At 39.9% G+C, this 16010-nt stretch overlaps 1 protein-coding gene across 1 annotated transcript in view; it reads right to left on the bottom strand.

Moving 5' to 3' along the window:
* Window positions 1–10058: 10058 nt before the first annotated feature.
* The window catches only part of TMPRSS13 (transmembrane serine protease 13), a 54509-nt gene continuing 48557 nt past the window's right edge, over window positions 10059–16010 (bottom strand). The window contains exons 11-13 of the mRNA XM_056794325.1: window positions 15284–15426; window positions 14969–15121; window positions 10059–12841 (exon numbers count right to left, since the gene is read on the bottom strand). Coding sequence (XP_056650303.1) covers window positions 12815–12841; window positions 14969–15121; window positions 15284–15426 — 323 coding nt within the window. The 3' untranslated portion in view covers window positions 10059–12814. The remainder of the gene's footprint in view (window positions 12842–14968; window positions 15122–15283; window positions 15427–16010) is intronic.

Raw genomic sequence — 16010 nt, 5'->3', positions numbered from 1 at the left:
AAATTTTTTTGGTTACAATACTCACTTTATTTCCCTCCCCCCCCCCTTCACCCACCCTTCACATAGCCGACACGCAATTTTGTTGGGTATTAATTGTGTCCTTGATCAGAACCTATTTCAAAGATGTTGTTTGCAATAGGATGTTCATTTAGAGTCTACATCCCCAACCACATCCCTTCGACCCATGTATTCAAGCAATTGTTTTTCTTAGGTGTTTTTACTCCCACAGTGTTTCCTCTGAATGTGGATAGTGGTTTTTCTCACAGATTCCTCCAAGTTGTTCAGGGTCATTGCATTGCCATTAATGGAGAAGTCCATTACATTCGATTGTATCACAGTGTATCAGTCTCTGTGTACAATGTTTTCCTGGTTCTGCTCCTCTCACTCTGCATCAATTCCTGGAGGTTGTTGCAATCCCCATGGAATTCCTCGACTTATTATTCCTTTGAGCACAATAGTATTCCATCACCAACATATAACACAATTTGTTCAGCTATTCCCCAATTAAAGGGCATCCTCTCATTTCCCAATTTTTTTGCCACCACAAAGAGCACAGCTATGAATATTTGTGTACATGTCTTTTTCCTCATTATCACTTTGGGGTACAAACCCAGCAGGGCTATGGCTGGATCAAAGGGCAAACAATCTTTTAGAGCCCTTTGGGCATTGTTTCAAATTGCGCTCCAGAATGGTTGAATCAATTCACAACTCCACTAGCAATGCATCAATGTCCCAACTTTGCCACACCCCCTCCAGCATTCATTACTTTCCTTTGCTGTCATGTTAGCCAATCTGGTAGGTGTGAGGTGCTACCTCAGAGTTGTTTTGATTTGAATTTCTCTGATTATGAGAGATTTAGAACACTTTTTCTTGTGCTTATTAATAGTTCTGATTTCTTTATCTGAAAATTGCCTATCCATGTCCCTTGCCCGTTTATCAATTGGCGAATGGCTTGATTTTTTGTACAATTGATTTAGTTCTTTATAAATTTGAGTAATTAGACCTTTGTCAGAGGTTTTTGTAATGAATATTGTTTCCCAATTTGTTGCTTCTCTTCTAATTTTGGTTGCCTTGGTTTTGTTTGTACAAAACGTCTTTAATTTATGTAATCAAAGTTATTTATTTTACATTTTGATTTTTTTTTTCTAGCTCTTGCTTGGTTTTAAAATCTTTCCTTTCCCAAATATCCAACAAGTATACTATCCTATGTTTGCCTAATTTGCTTATAGTTTCCTTCTTTATATTCAAGTCATTCTGAGTTTATCTTGGTGTAGGATGTGAGATGTTGATACAAACCCAATCTCTCCCATACTGTCTTCCAATTTTCTCAGCAATTTTTATCAAATACTGGGTTTTGGTCCCCAAACTGGGATCTTTGGGCTTATCATAGACTGTCTTGCTGAAGTCATTTACTCCTAGTCTATTCCACAGATCCTCCTTTCTGTCTCTTATCCATTACCAAATTGTTTTGATGACCACTGCTTTATAGTATAGTTTGAGATCTGGGACTGCAAGTCCTTCTTCCTTTGCATTTTTTTTTCATGATTTCCCTGGATATCCGTGATCTTTTGTTCTTCCAAATGAACTTTGTTATGGTTTTTTCTAATTCAGTAAAAAAGTTTTTTTGGTAGTTCAATGGGTATGGTACTAAATAAGTAAATTAATTTGGGCAGGATTATCATTTTTAGTATGTTAGCTTGTCTGACCCATGAGCAATCAATGTTTCTTCAGTTGTTTAGATCTAGCTTTAATTGTGTGGAGAATGTTTTGTAGTTGTGCTCATATAGTTCCTGTGTTTGTCTCAGCAAAATAGATTCCTAAGTATTTTATATTGTCTAGGGTGCTTTTCAAAGGAATTTCTCTTTTCTACTTCTTGCTGCTGAAATGGGTTGGAAATATGTAGAAATGCTGATGACTTATGTGAGTTTAATTTGTATCCTGAAATTTTGCTAAAGTTGTTGATTATTTTGACTAGCTTTTTGGTTAATTGTTTAGTATTCTTTAAGTAGACCATCATATCATCTGCGAAGAGTAATACCTTAGTCTCCTCATTGCCAGTTTTAATACCTTCAAATTCTTTTTCTTCTCTAATTGCTACTGCTAGTGTTTCTAGCAAAATGTTAAATAATAGAGGTGATAATGGGCATCCTTGTTTCACTCCTGATGTTATTGTGAAGGCTTCTAGTTTATCCCCGTTGCAGATGATATTTGCTGATGGTTTTAGATGTATATACAGTTTATTATTCTTAGGAAAGGCCCTTCTATTCCTATGCTTTCTAGTGCTTTAAATAGGAATGGGTGTTGTATTTTTAAAAAGGCTTTTTCTGCCTCTTTTGAGATAATCATGTGATTTTTTTTTAGTTTGCTTGTTAATATGGTCAATTATGTGGATGATTTTCCTAATATTGAACCATCCTTGCATTCCTGGTATGAATCATACCTGGTCAAAGTGAATAATCCCCGTGATGACTTGCTGGAGTCTTTTTGCTAGTATCCTATTTAAGATTTTTGCATCTATGCTCATTAAGGAGATTGGTCTATAGTTTTCTTTCTCTGTTTTTGACCTGCCTGTTTTGGGGATCAGTACCATATTTGTGTCATAAAATGAATTTGGTAGAACTCCTTCTTTGCTTATTTTGTCAAATATTTTGTATAATATTGGGATTAGTTGTTCTTTGAATGTTTGATAGAATTCATTTGTGAATCCACCTGGACCTGGGGATTTTTTCTTAGGGAGTTCTTTGATGGCTTGTTCAATTTCTTTTTCTGATATGGGGTTGTTTAGGTACTCTATTTCTTCTTGTGTTAGTCTAGGCAATTTATATTTTTGTAAGTAATCATCCATATCACCTAGATTGCCATATTTGTTGTCATATAATTGGGCATAATAGTTTTGAATGATTGCCTTAATTTCCTCCTCATTAGAGATAAGGTTTTCCTTTTCATCTTAGATACTGTCAATTTGGCTTTCTTCTTTCTTTTTTTAATTAGACTGACCAGTATTTTGTCTATTTTATTTGTTTTTCAAAATATCAGCTTCTAGTCTTTTTTTATTAAATCAATAGTTCTTTGACTTTCAATTTTATTAATTTCTCCTTTGATTTTTAGGATCTCTAATTTAGTCTTCATCTGAGGATTTTTAATTTGTTCACTTTCTAGTTTTTTAATTTTCATGCCCAATTCATTGATCCCTGCTCTCCTAATTTGTTAATATATGAACTCAAGGATATAAACTTCCCCCTGAGTACTGCTTTGGCTGCATCCCATAGGTTTTGAAAGGATGTCTCATCATTGTCATTTTCTTCAATGAAATTATTAATTGTTTCTATGATTTGTTCTTTAACTAACCAATTTTGGAGAGTCGTATTGTTTAATTTCCATTTAATTTTTGATTTACCATGTACCCTAACTAAATATTATTTTCATTGCATTGAGATCTGAGAAAGTTGCATTTATTATTTTTGCTCTTTTTCACTTGTTTGCAATGTTTTTATGCCCTAATACATTGTCAATTTTTGTGAATGTACCACGTGCTGCTGAAAAGAAGTTGTATTCCTTTTTGTCCCTATTTATTTTTCTCCACATATCTACTAACTCTAATTTTTTCCAAGATTTCATTCACTTCTCTTACCTCTTTCTTATTTATTTTTTTGGTTTGATTTATCTAGTCTGTATAGAGGAAGGTTCAGGTCTCCCACTAGTATAGTTTTTCTATCTATTTCATCTTTGCTCCACTAGTTTCTCCTTTAGAAATTTGGATGCTATGTCATTTGGTGCATACATGTTGAGCACAGATATTTCCTCATTGTCTATTCTGCCTTTTATCAGGATGTAATTGCCTTCCCTATCTCCTTTAACTAGATTTATTTATACTTTGGCTTTGTCAGATATCATGATTTTGACTCTTTCTTTCTTTTTATCAGATGATGCCCAATAGATTTGGCTCCATCCTCTTACTTTCACCCTATACATATCTACCTTCCTCATGTGTGTTTCTTGTAGACAGCATATGATAGGGTTTTGGATTCTAATCCACTCTGCTATTTGCTTTCGTTTTATGTATGAGTTCATTCCATTCACATTCAGAGTTATGTTTACCAGCTGTGTATTTCCCAGCATTTTTATTTCTACTCCTAGTCCTGCCTTTTCTTCTTTCACTATTTCCTTCTATACCAATGTTTGTTTTTAATCAGTCCCCCTAGTTCCCACCCTTATTTTACTTCTCTTTCTACCCCTCCCTTCTTATTCCCCCCCTTATTTTCTTTGCAGTCTTTTTTAAAACTACTCCCACCCTCTCCCTCCTTTATACTGATTCCCTCCCCTTCAGTATGTTTGTTGCCCTTCTACACCCCTATAGGGTGCGAATCTATTGTCTGCCCCAATGGATTGGATTGTTCTTCCCTCTTTGGGTGAATTTCAATGCACATAAGAGTTGAGCATTTCCTGTCTCCAACCTCTTTACCCTTCTAGTGTATTGATGTTCTCCCCCCTTCCACCATGAGCTTCTTTGTGACATAGAAATTTACCCCCTTTTGTTTCTTTTCCCATTTCTTTTAGATTTAACCTCTTTTATAGCTCTAGTTGTATGTATATATATGTATATATACACATGTATATGTATTTATGCATACATATATCTATATACCTATTTATATCTTGTTATTTCATCCTATACAGTTTGTCACCATTCCCTCTAAGTGTAATTCTTCTAGCTGCCCAGGTGATAACAATAGATTTTAAGAGTTACCAATGACCTCTTTTCTTATAGGGATACATATCATTTTAACTTATTCTCTTTAAAAAAAGGGTTTTTTTGTTTTTGTTTTTTCCTTCTTTTTAAATTACCTTTTGATGGTTCTCTTGAGTTCTGTGCTTGGCCATCAAATTTTCTGTTCAGGTCTGGCCTTTTCTTTATAAATTCTTGGAATTCTTCTATTTTGTTGAATGACCATACTTTCCCCTGTAAGAATATAGTCAATTTTGCTGGGTTATTGATTCTTGGTTGTAGACCTAGATCCCTTGATTTCCAGTATATCATATTCTATGCCTTTAGGTCCTTCAGTGTAGATGCATCTAGCTCCTGTGTTATTCTCACTGTGGTTCCATGGTATCTGAATGACTTTTTCTTGGCAGTTTGTTATATTTTTTCTTTGGTTTGATAGTTCTTAAATTGGCTATAATATTCCTGGGTGTTGTCAGTTGGGAATTAAGTACAGGAGTTGATCTGTGGATTCTTTCAATCTCCACTTTTCCCTCTTGTTCTAGAATATCGGGGCAGTTTTCTTGAATAATTTGTTTTCTTGAATAATTTCTTGAATAATTGAATAAAATGTAGTATTATGTCTAGGCTTTTTCTTTTGTCATGGTCTTCTGGTATACCAATGATTCTTTAATTATCTCTGCTTGAATGATTTTCTAAATCTTCTGTTTTGTGAATGAGATGTTTCACATTTTCCTCAATTTTTTCATTCTTTTGGTTCTGTTTTATAATGTCCTGCTGCCTTGTGAGGTCACTTAATTCTAGTTGTATTCTGGTTCTTAAAGACTGTATTTCATTCCTGGTTTTTTGGTCATCCTTCTCCTTTTGGTCTGATTTTCTTTGGAGGTCATCTTTCATCCTCTTTTCTTCATCTCTCATCTCCTTTGCCTCATCTTTCATCATCTTTGCCTCATTTTCAAGCTAGTTGATTTTGGCTTTCAAGGCACTATTTTCTGTTTTCATATGACTTATCTTAGTTTTTAAGTTCTTTTCCCAATTGTCTTCAGCTTCTCTTAATTGTGTTTTGAATTGCATTTTGAGTTCTTCCAAATCCTGTATCCAATTCATTGGGATTTCTGATTTATTGTTTGCTGATCCCTCTCCTCCTTCTGTTCTGTTTGCTCTTTGCTCATCGCCTGTGCAGAAGATGTCAATTGTAATTTCTTTCTTCTTTTTCTGTTGTTTGCTCATATTTACCCCTTCTTTGCTCCCCGTATTTGTCTGTGCTTTTGCTCCTCTCATTTTTTTGGTTTTGGGGGTTTCTGTCACTCTCCCCTCTTGGAGCTTTGACAGAAGTTCTCTCCCTGCAGTCTCTGGGGTGTTGGAGTTTGAGCTTCCCTGTCCTCTGGAGGCTTTTGATTGGATTAAATTAAAGTCCAGTAGTCTGTGAAGGACGGGTGTTGGAATTTGGGCTTCCTTGACTTCTGAAGACTTTTGATGGGATTAAGTTCAACTGGGTTGGGCTGGATGTGCCCTGAGGCCAAAACCTCCTTGAAGGCTGGAGCAATTTGGAGGGTCTTTGTAGCTCTGTCCAGGATGCCTGCTCTTTGCTCCCTCTCCAGCTCCTTCCCTGTAGCCTGCGTTCAATACTTTGAGCTTGGAACAGCTCTGCCCGCAAGGTACTCCCTCTAGACCAGTGCCTTTGCCCTCCCCGAGGTTCCCGCTGCCACTGGAGGCTTAGAGCTCAGGTGGTGGGGAGGGGTCCTGGGACCTTCCTTCTGTCTTCCCCTTAAACCCAAGTGTTCTCTGATTCTGGCTTTTGGGGGACATACCTTTTGGATTGAGTCCAGCAGGAGGGTTCCTTGGCTCTGTCCTGTTGTTAGGTTTGATTTTCAGTCCCCTAGGAGCATTCAGTTTGTGATCAGTAAGGAAGGGTTTTCAGAGGTCTGAACTTCTGCTGCTTCTAAGCCACCATCTTGACACTGCCTCCCTTCACTTCTTTAAAATGTAAGCTGTTTTGTCATCTTGACATCTTTGTTTATAGCTATTTTGACATGGTTGTCTTCTGAATTTTTTTGTATCTTGATCTTTTCCATCACCATAGTGATGGAATATTTATGGTCAGGTTTTATTGTTTTTGTTGTTATTTGCTTCTTATCCCACCATATTTCTTGACTTTTCATATTATGTTAAAATTGTAATCTGTTTTTAGCTTGGGGACATTGTTCCAAGTTTCAAGGCTTTTGAGCTGCTGTTTTCAGAACTAGTTCTGGGCTTTAGAAGTTGTTAAGTGCTTCCAGGGTGGTGTGATCCAAGGAGAGATATGGTCACTGTTTTCCTGGATTTCACTTTGGTCCTTACCCAGGAAGGAACTCTAATCCCTTACAGTCACAAATACTACTGTTCCTCAGGACTCTTCCTCCCTTGTGACAAAAATGATACTGTTCCTCAGGTCTTTTAGTCTCTTGTGGCTCAAGGTGCTTCTCCCTTCCTGGACCTTCAGCTTGGAAGTGAGTATAGGCCAGCCTTAGCAAACCTTTTAGAGAGCTTGTGCCCAGACTGCACCTCCAAACCACCTGTGATTCCCCTACATTACCCAGAGAGTGGAGGGAGGAAATGCTTGCATTGGTCTGCTGGACAGAGGGACAGGGCATGTAAAAAACATCCTCAGGTACTGTGGAGAAGGGGAACAGAGCAGCCTCTTCTGTGCTACCCAAGCATGCATGCCATGTTTTTGCCAACATGGGATAGGCAATGGAGTTGCCAAACAATTTCCAGTTCTAAATCTAGAGGTAGCACAGGGGTCCCCTGTAGTCTATTTTTGATCAGTTGCCCAATCTCCTTATCATTTCTTGCTTGAGAACTCAAAAAACTGCTATTGCTGCTATCATTGCCCCTAAGGTCCATAGCTAATGTGGAAGCTGTTTCTGCTCCAGGTTAGCCCCTACCTTATTGTTATGGATCACTACTGATTTCCCAAGTCGATCTGGGCAGGAAAAATGTCTCACTTTAATCGTTTGTTGTCTGTGCCACTCCATACTTTGATTTGAGACATAATTTTAAAGTTGCTGGAGGGGAATGTTGGGAGAGCTCAGCTGTAGTGCTTTCTCTACTCCACTATCTTGGCTCAGCTCTTGCACATGGAATGATCTTGAAGCTCTTCACCTCACTAATTGCTCTACTCTTGACTTTCCCCTGTTGATTATCATCTTTCCTCAAATATGGCAAGCAGAATGGGATATAGTATATTCAGATACGGTCTATACTCTTGTATAGCTGGATTGTCACTTCCATGATCCTGAATTATGGCTCTCAAGACAATCTAATATTTTTAGATTTTTTTAGCTGACATTTCACACTGTTGATTTATATGAAACTTGAGATTCACACACACACACACACACACACACACACACACACACACACACACACCCCAAAAAACCTTCACCGTCTTTTTCAGATAAATAGATAAATATTTGTAATTTGTATAGTGTTGATTTTATATACCCAAGTATGACCTTACATTTATGTATAGTGAATTTCATCTTGCCAGATTCACTCCACTGTTCAAGCTTGTTGAGATAGTTATTTTGACTGTCATCCAATGTGCTGGTAATCTCTCATAGCTTTGTGTCATCTGGAAATTTGGTAAGTGTGCCACTTATGACTTTATCCAAGTGATTGACCAACCAGGTTTAAAAATGCCTACCAACTTCAGATATTTCCTAGCTGTGTGACCCTGGACAAGTCACTTGATCCCAATTGCCTAGCCTTTATTACTCTTCTGCCTTGGAATATTTACTATTGATTCTAAGACAGAAGGTAAAAGTTTTTTGTTTTTGTTTTTTAAATGCCTACCAAGCAAGATCAAAGGATCCCATCAAAGACTTTCCAAGATGATATTGTTAATGGCTACTCTATGGGTCTGGACACTTAATCTAGTTCAAATATGCTTAACTGTACTTTTTGTTCATCCCATATTCTTCTTTTCTTGTCCATAAAATATACCATAAGAAACATTGTGTTATTCTTGTGGACAAGATAGAGAGATTGGGTTAGACAATAGTAAAATTCGTTTTAACCATAACTGGTTACTAAATGTAGGCAAACTAAATTACTATGCTAAGCTAAACAGATTGCTAATATGTAGTTTGCACTCTATCTTTAGCACTTTCCTGATCTACCAGTTTAGTAAGATGGCCAGAAATTAAGAGAGTCCAGTCTCCAGTCCTTATCTCCAAGTTTTATGCCTGCCTTTTTTAAATTTTAGGTTGGTAGTTCAGCTCCTTACACATCTGGGTTGGTCTAACAACTCCCTTCTTTTCTTCCTCAAAGGAATTATTTTTCTTTATGTCTTCAGAATTTCATTCTTGAGAGCTTCTTCCCAATTTTAAGCTATGGGATTCTGTGTCCTTTTTATGAACCCTCTGATCTCTGCCCTCCCAAAATTCAGGGCTCATGTCAAACTATGGCCAGATTTCCCTTCTCTATCATAAATTCCAAGGTGGAAATGCTCACTTCCCACCAAATCCCATCATTTTTGCCCCAGCAACCAGGCCTTGCTTGTTGATGAAGAGATTCATGCTAGTACATCCTCCCATTGGTTGTTTCCTCCATCTTGTGAATGATTGAATTATGATGAAGGTTAGCCAAGAATATAATAACTGCTCTGCCTTTGGCAGAGAGAGAGCTCCCACAGATGGCCAGATAATTGAAGTCCCCCATCAGAACCATCTAAGACCTTAATGCCAGGCTTTCAATCTATTTTCCAAATGTTTCATGTAGTCAAATATCCTGTCCAGGTGGCCTGTAGCACAAGGGTCAAACATAGGATGCAGGTCTTGTTACTCACAACACTCCCAAGTAGGCTCAAACCAGATTAAAAGACAATAGAGAAATATTTGACAAAATAAATAAAAGTAGAATAGAACACATACAATGTTGATATGTGATTTTCTAAATCAATGTGAGACCAGCAGCCTGGTTTCTATTTGAATTTTATATTCCTGGGCTATAGAATTCATAAGATCAGTTCTGCTGATTACCTGGTGTGAATCTTGGTTCAGGCACTTATTACCTCCAAAACCTCAGTCAAGTCATTTGGCCTCACCAAGCCTCAGTTTTCTTCTCTATAAAATGAACTAAATGAATAAAATTGTACTGCATGATTTGGAAGATACCTTAAAGCTTTTAGCCCCAAAGATCCCATAACCATGACATTTCCTCGTATAATGGAAATATCAAAGATGTAAAGGACCATAGGTTTCACTTTTGATGAGCAAGGAAAGAGGGAGAAAGAGGAGAAATAGGGGGAAAAGAAGCAGGATTGAGTAAGGAACAAATGAGGGATGTTTAGGGGTTCATTTTGTCAATTTCTCTCAAGAAACATTTATTAACCATCTTCACTGTACCACATACTGTGTTAGGAACTAGAAATACAAAGACAAAATCAAACAATCTCTGCGCTCAAAGAGCTTACAATCTACTAGGGAGGCAACAAGGACACCAGTAAGTAAATAAAAATGTACATACAAAATAAATATAAAGCCATTTCAAGGGGTCACTAACACTGGAAAAAATCAGGGAAGGCCTATTGTAGGAGGCAACATGTCAGCTGAGCCTTGAAGGAAGTTAGAGATTCTAAGAGGTGGGTGAACAGAGAGAACATTTCAGGTACAAAGCTGGGGGATGAAATGTTGAGAGTGTGAAGGAAAGTAATGTGAGATTAGTCTGGAAAGAGGTTGGAGCCAGACTGTGAAAGGCTTTAAATGCCAAAGAAGATTGTATTTTAATTTTCAGTAGAGGCCATATGGAGCCACTGAAAGGTTCTTGAACAGGGGGCGTTGTGTGATTGGAACTATGCTTTAGGAATCTCAGTTTGGCAGCTGTGTGGAGGTTATATCAGAGAGAGGAGAGAGACAAGAAACAGAGAGGCAGCAAGTAACAAGAAAAACAAGAAACAGGATAATTATGGTGTGAATGGAAAGTAGGGGACCAATCACTGAGACTGTGAGCCCAGGGATCTGGAAGGATGCTGTTACTTTTGACAGAAATAGGGAAATTAAGGGAAGGGGTGGGTGGAAGGAGATGGAAGCCAGAATCTGGGACTATCCTGCCAAGTCCTGGTACCATGTTACGACAATGTGACTGGGCAGCCTCATGACTGTGAAAGGGAAGCACTGCAAAGCTGCTCTGGGCTAGGAAGGAGGTCCTTGGGGTCCATAGTGGGACATAATTCCTTGAAGTTGGACAAGTTTTATTACTGAAGGTCATTCTGATGAGCACTAGCCATGGCTGGTGTAAAATACCTGCCTAGGAAAGGGGCCGTCACCCCCTACACATGGCAATGGCCTTGGGGGGAGGGGGCAAAGAAGTGCTGGTTTCCCAGATCTGATTCTTTTGGTGGAGAGCAGGGAGACACATATTCCTTTTCTGCATGTGCAGGTCCTGTCTTCTGGCCTTGGAGGCCAGTCTGTAAACAAGAGGTAGCTTCAGGCAGGTAGGTGGCTCAGTGAATAGAGAGCCAGGCCTAGAGACAGGAGCTCCTGGGTTCAAATTTGACATCAGATACTTCCTAATTAACCCCAATTACCTAGCCATTATTGTTCTTCTGCATTGGAGATGATACTATCAATTCTGATGATAGTATCAATTCTAAGACAGAAGGTAATGGTTCTTAAAAAAAAATAGAGGTAGCTTCCAGGAGAATGAGAAGTATTGGAGAAGAGATAAAGACTTTGTTCAAGTCTTCAGCATCTAGAGGGAGGTAAGGGGCAGGCCCTACTAGTGTCTTCTGGGATCAAGCCAGCTTGGATCCTCAGAAATAGCTATGTAGGGAGGTGAGAGCAAGGGGATACATGCCAGGCGTTACCTCCTTGGCACTGGAGCACACACATAGATGTGCTACATTCATTCTCAGACCCAAAGAGATGAGGAAAGTATGGATGAGATCTTAAGGCACTGAAGGCTTAGTGCAGGCCCTTGATATGAAAGATGTATCTGTCCATTTTTGCCATGGATTCTCAGAATCCTGGGCAAGGATCCATGTCTTTGTGACATCTAGTTCTTGAATCTTTCACATGTTTGTTGGCAGCCAAGGGAGAAGCCAGGTACCTCAGAAGCAGGTCTAGAAGAGCCCTAGGGGCATCCCTTGGGGATGCATTGGACTCTGAATTCCAGTCAGACACTTTCCAGCAAAATCTAGCCACAGACTTTGTGGACACAGGAGAGCCTCAGAGGAAGATGCCAACTCATCTTCCTCTGAGGCTCTCCTGTGTCCACAAAGTCTGTGGCCCTGCACTCAAAAAATCTCTCTAATTCCTTTCCAGCTCTTTAAGGGGAAAAAAAGGGGAAACAGCCCTGACATGGCTAAGCAGCAGCTGCTTCCTTTGACAGTCATGAGGCTGGATGACCATACTGAAGCATTAGGAGGACAATGAGGAGAGTTCTGGAGTACTTTTACTAGGTGTTCATTGCAGAACCAGAAGAACATTCCTTCTGGAAAAAGATTATCTGGGCACTAAGAGAGACTTTGCTTCAAGGACTCTCCACATACACTCCCCTGACATCCCACCCCCAGTGTGGCTGCAGCCTAACAATTTAGGCAATTTAGGTGGCACTTCTGTTGTGCACACCTTTGTCAGCTTGTCCTGGTGCCACAATCCAGCAGGCATCAAGACAAGGGCAAGAGAATGGTCAGAGTCATTGAAGGTGTCTCCAGAGCTCCTCCATGACTCTGATGACTAGATCCACCCACTTGGGTGGTCTCCATATCAACCCCTTTCCTTCTCTAAACCGGTGTGGGCAGCCCTGTTGGAAAAGTCTATGGGATTCAGGGTCATCACTCCCAATATTTTCCAGTTGGTTAGAAAATTAGCTCCTTTTCCATTTTATACCACTGCTGCTCCAGGCTTGGGAAAGCAGGGACACATCCACACACAAACATACACACATGTTCATGCATACACACACATTGAAGGAGATAATAAAGTTACTGAAGAACATCTGTTGGGCCCACATTTCCAGGTGATACTGGAGTAATCCCTGGAGCTTCAATCAGAGGTAGAGCCTTCACAGTCAAGGCTGTGAGATGGTCTGGCTTGCCCTGCAAGTTGCTTAGGACTTCTGGTCCCACACCTCACCCTAAAAATAGAAGAATACAAGCAGGTTAGAAGGGCACAAAGGGCCAAAAAACCCTCAATGCTGCAGGACCTGGAATTCTTCTTACCCTCCTAAGCATGGATTTGCTCGTGGCCTCAGCAGAGAAGATAGTGGACCCCATTCAATTCAGTCTTAGCAACATGTCTTAAACACTTACTATGTGCCAGCTACCATGCTAGGTAGGGGAAAAGGCCACAAGGAAACAGACCCTGCTCTCGAGGGACCTACATTCAACTGCAAGCAAGTAGAAAAATATGAGATAGTTTGAGGAAAGAAAGAATTTGGGAGGAATTAGGAAAGGCTTCATGAAAGTGGCTCACAATAGAGCCTGGAAAGAAGCTAGTAGGAATTCCAAGAAGCTGAAGTGAGGAGTATGGAAGTGCTTACTAGACCTGGAGAACAGCAAAGGCAAGAAGAAAAGAGAGTTCTATATTTTAGGACATAGTAAAGGTGACCACATTAAAATATGAATGTATATTTGGTTAGGATTTGTGCTGAGGAACAGGGCTCCTTAGATATCTCTGTGGGTGTGGTCTGTTCTGTGCCTCCCCATTAGTTTTTTCACTTTTCTTCCTCCTACTTCTGAGACATTGGAAGGGCTGGGGAATGGGCATGTTGATATAAATTTAATAACTGACTTCAAAAAAGAAAAAAACAATAACAAAGTAGGTACTTTTAAGCCTCAACTACATTATAAACATTTTCTCCATTACTTTAAGCCTAGACAGTATGCAGGTGGAAAATTTGCCACACCTGAGCTATGTTCCCAGCATCCTTTTATGTTACATCCCCATTTTACTTAAGGAGGCTTGGGAGATAAATTTGGCTGAGACCCGCGCTGCAGGGCTCTTTTTTGGGAGCTTGTGCTTTTGGTAAAGTGCTGTAGGTATGAATCTTTGGCTCTCTTTGCTCTGCTCACTTGACTGAAAGAATCCTTTTTTCTTTTCCCTCTCTTTTGATTATTATTAAAATCCAAAATGTTTTTAAATACTAGGAGTATTTAATTATTTTTACTCCTACAACAGACAACAAAGCATTCTGTGTTGTTGCCATTTCTGAGGTGTAATGCTCATATTGAAAATTTAACAATCGACTGGTATGAGCTGGCTCTAGCATGTCCCTGGTGGAGTATGATTTTCCCTTCCATGACCAAAGGAGACTCCAAGACACAGAGACATCAAATATCTTGCCTGATCACACAGCAAATTGGGGCAGAAACCATGTCTCCTGACTCTTAGTCTCTCCACTGGACAATACTGAATCCAATACAGAAAGAAAAGCACAAAAACAAGGCTCATCTTTCATGACCTTTATGAACAGATAATGTATGTATTTGGGTTCATGGGTGAGGGATGGACAAGGGTGCCATTTTAGGTGAGTACAAAAGCAGGATCCCATCACATTTTTCTATTAGGAAGGAATGAAAGCAAGAAGGTCTTTGAGAATGATGATGCCTTAAATTTTCACTAACCCTGTGTTTTATAACTCCCAAAGCCACTTATCATGTAACATGAGCTATCATCGTCTAGGGGTTTTGTCTTAGTTTATTTTTGGACTGTAAACTTCACGAATGTCAAAACTGGGTCTTACCTAAACTTTAAATCTATCCTAGTGCCTAGTTCTGCACACAGCAGCAAATTCCAATTAAATTAAATTTTATTTTGACCCTAAAATATATTAATCACAGTAGCCTGAGGCAGCTAGTTGTCCCAGTAGATGGAGCACTGGATTTAGGAATCGGGAAGATGAATTCAGATTTGTCCTCAGACATCTATTATCTGTGTGACATTGGTCAAGTCACTTAACCTCTGTCTGCCTCAGGTTCCATATCTGTAAAATTGAGATAATAATAGCCCCTGCCTCCCAGGATTGTTTGTAAAGTGCTACACAATAAATAATAATTATAGAAATAATAATAAATATTAGTCAGATTAAAGGGGAAAGAGGTTTATGTCCTCACCTAGGCCAGGAGAGTTAGGAGACAAAAGCACCTAAAGGTCCACACCTGACAAGATTAAAGATTGATTTCCAGCAGACTATTGGAGAAAAAAAGCCAAGGGCTCAGCTCTGAGTACTTCACCTGTCTCCAGAAAGCCCTACTTCTCTTACCTCCATTTTGCTGTAAATCCAATGAAGGACTTCCGTCACTTTGGTGTATACACCAGGTTTGTTCCTCTGGCCACAGCCTGTGCCCCAGCTGGTGACGCCTGTGAGGTACCATCGGTTGTTCTTCTCACACACCAGTGGCCCCCCACTGTCCCCCTATAAAGAAGATAATGGTCTCAGTCAGGGAGGAAGATTAGAGTCTTTCCCAGGTATCTTGGGTATCTTGCTACAGGAAAGCCTGAGTCTCTGAATTCCCCCATTTCCCCACCCCACCTCCCCCCATTCTACCCGATCCCCCAATAAGTGTCACTCCCTCACCTGGCAGGAGTCTCTCCCTCCTCGAAGGTCCCCAGCACACATCATCCGTGGAGTCAGATAATTGTCGTAGACCAAATAGTCGTTGCACTTTTTAAAGTCGATGAGATTGACCTGAACCTCCCGCAAGAAAGGGGAAGTCTTCTCTTCATGGAAAATGAGAGAGAGGGGAAATAAGGGAGATGGGGATGAAACCTGGAGTTTGATCTCCCACCCAGCCCAGCCAAGCCCAGCTCAATCTCCGTAGTGCTCTGCCCAGGGAGGCCTCTTAGGGCTGTAGAAGCCGTTTCATGGCGGGTCTCCCAAGGGCCATGGCTTTTGGTACTTGACCCTGGGCCCACGTGAAGTCCCTTCATGGTTGAATGTACATCCCCAGATACACATACCCGCCATTCTGACCGCACTTACACACACACACACACACACACACACACACACACGCACAGTACTTTGAGTTCCCATAAACTCATTCACAAAGTATCTTCTCTCACCTATGCTGAGTCAAAATAGCTCCATGAAGAGAGCAGGGCAACTATTGGCATGATCTTTTTATTGATGCAGAAACTGAAGTTGAAGGAGGTTGTGCTCACTCTTCTGACTAGTAACCTGGGGCCCCAACTCGGACCTTCCGACCTACACCACATTCCCATGGGTACAAGCCCCCAAATGTTCCTGACAGCCGTGCATACAAACACACCAAGAGAAACACCAGATGTACACACATAAACAC

Source organism: Monodelphis domestica, chromosome 4, assembly GCF_027887165.1.
Source record: "Monodelphis domestica isolate mMonDom1 chromosome 4, mMonDom1.pri, whole genome shotgun sequence".
In the NCBI taxonomy this organism is placed as follows: domain Eukaryota; kingdom Metazoa; phylum Chordata; class Mammalia; order Didelphimorphia; family Didelphidae; genus Monodelphis; species Monodelphis domestica.
The sequence above is the reverse complement of the archived record's forward strand: the minus strand, read 5'-3'. Positions and strand labels throughout refer to the sequence as shown.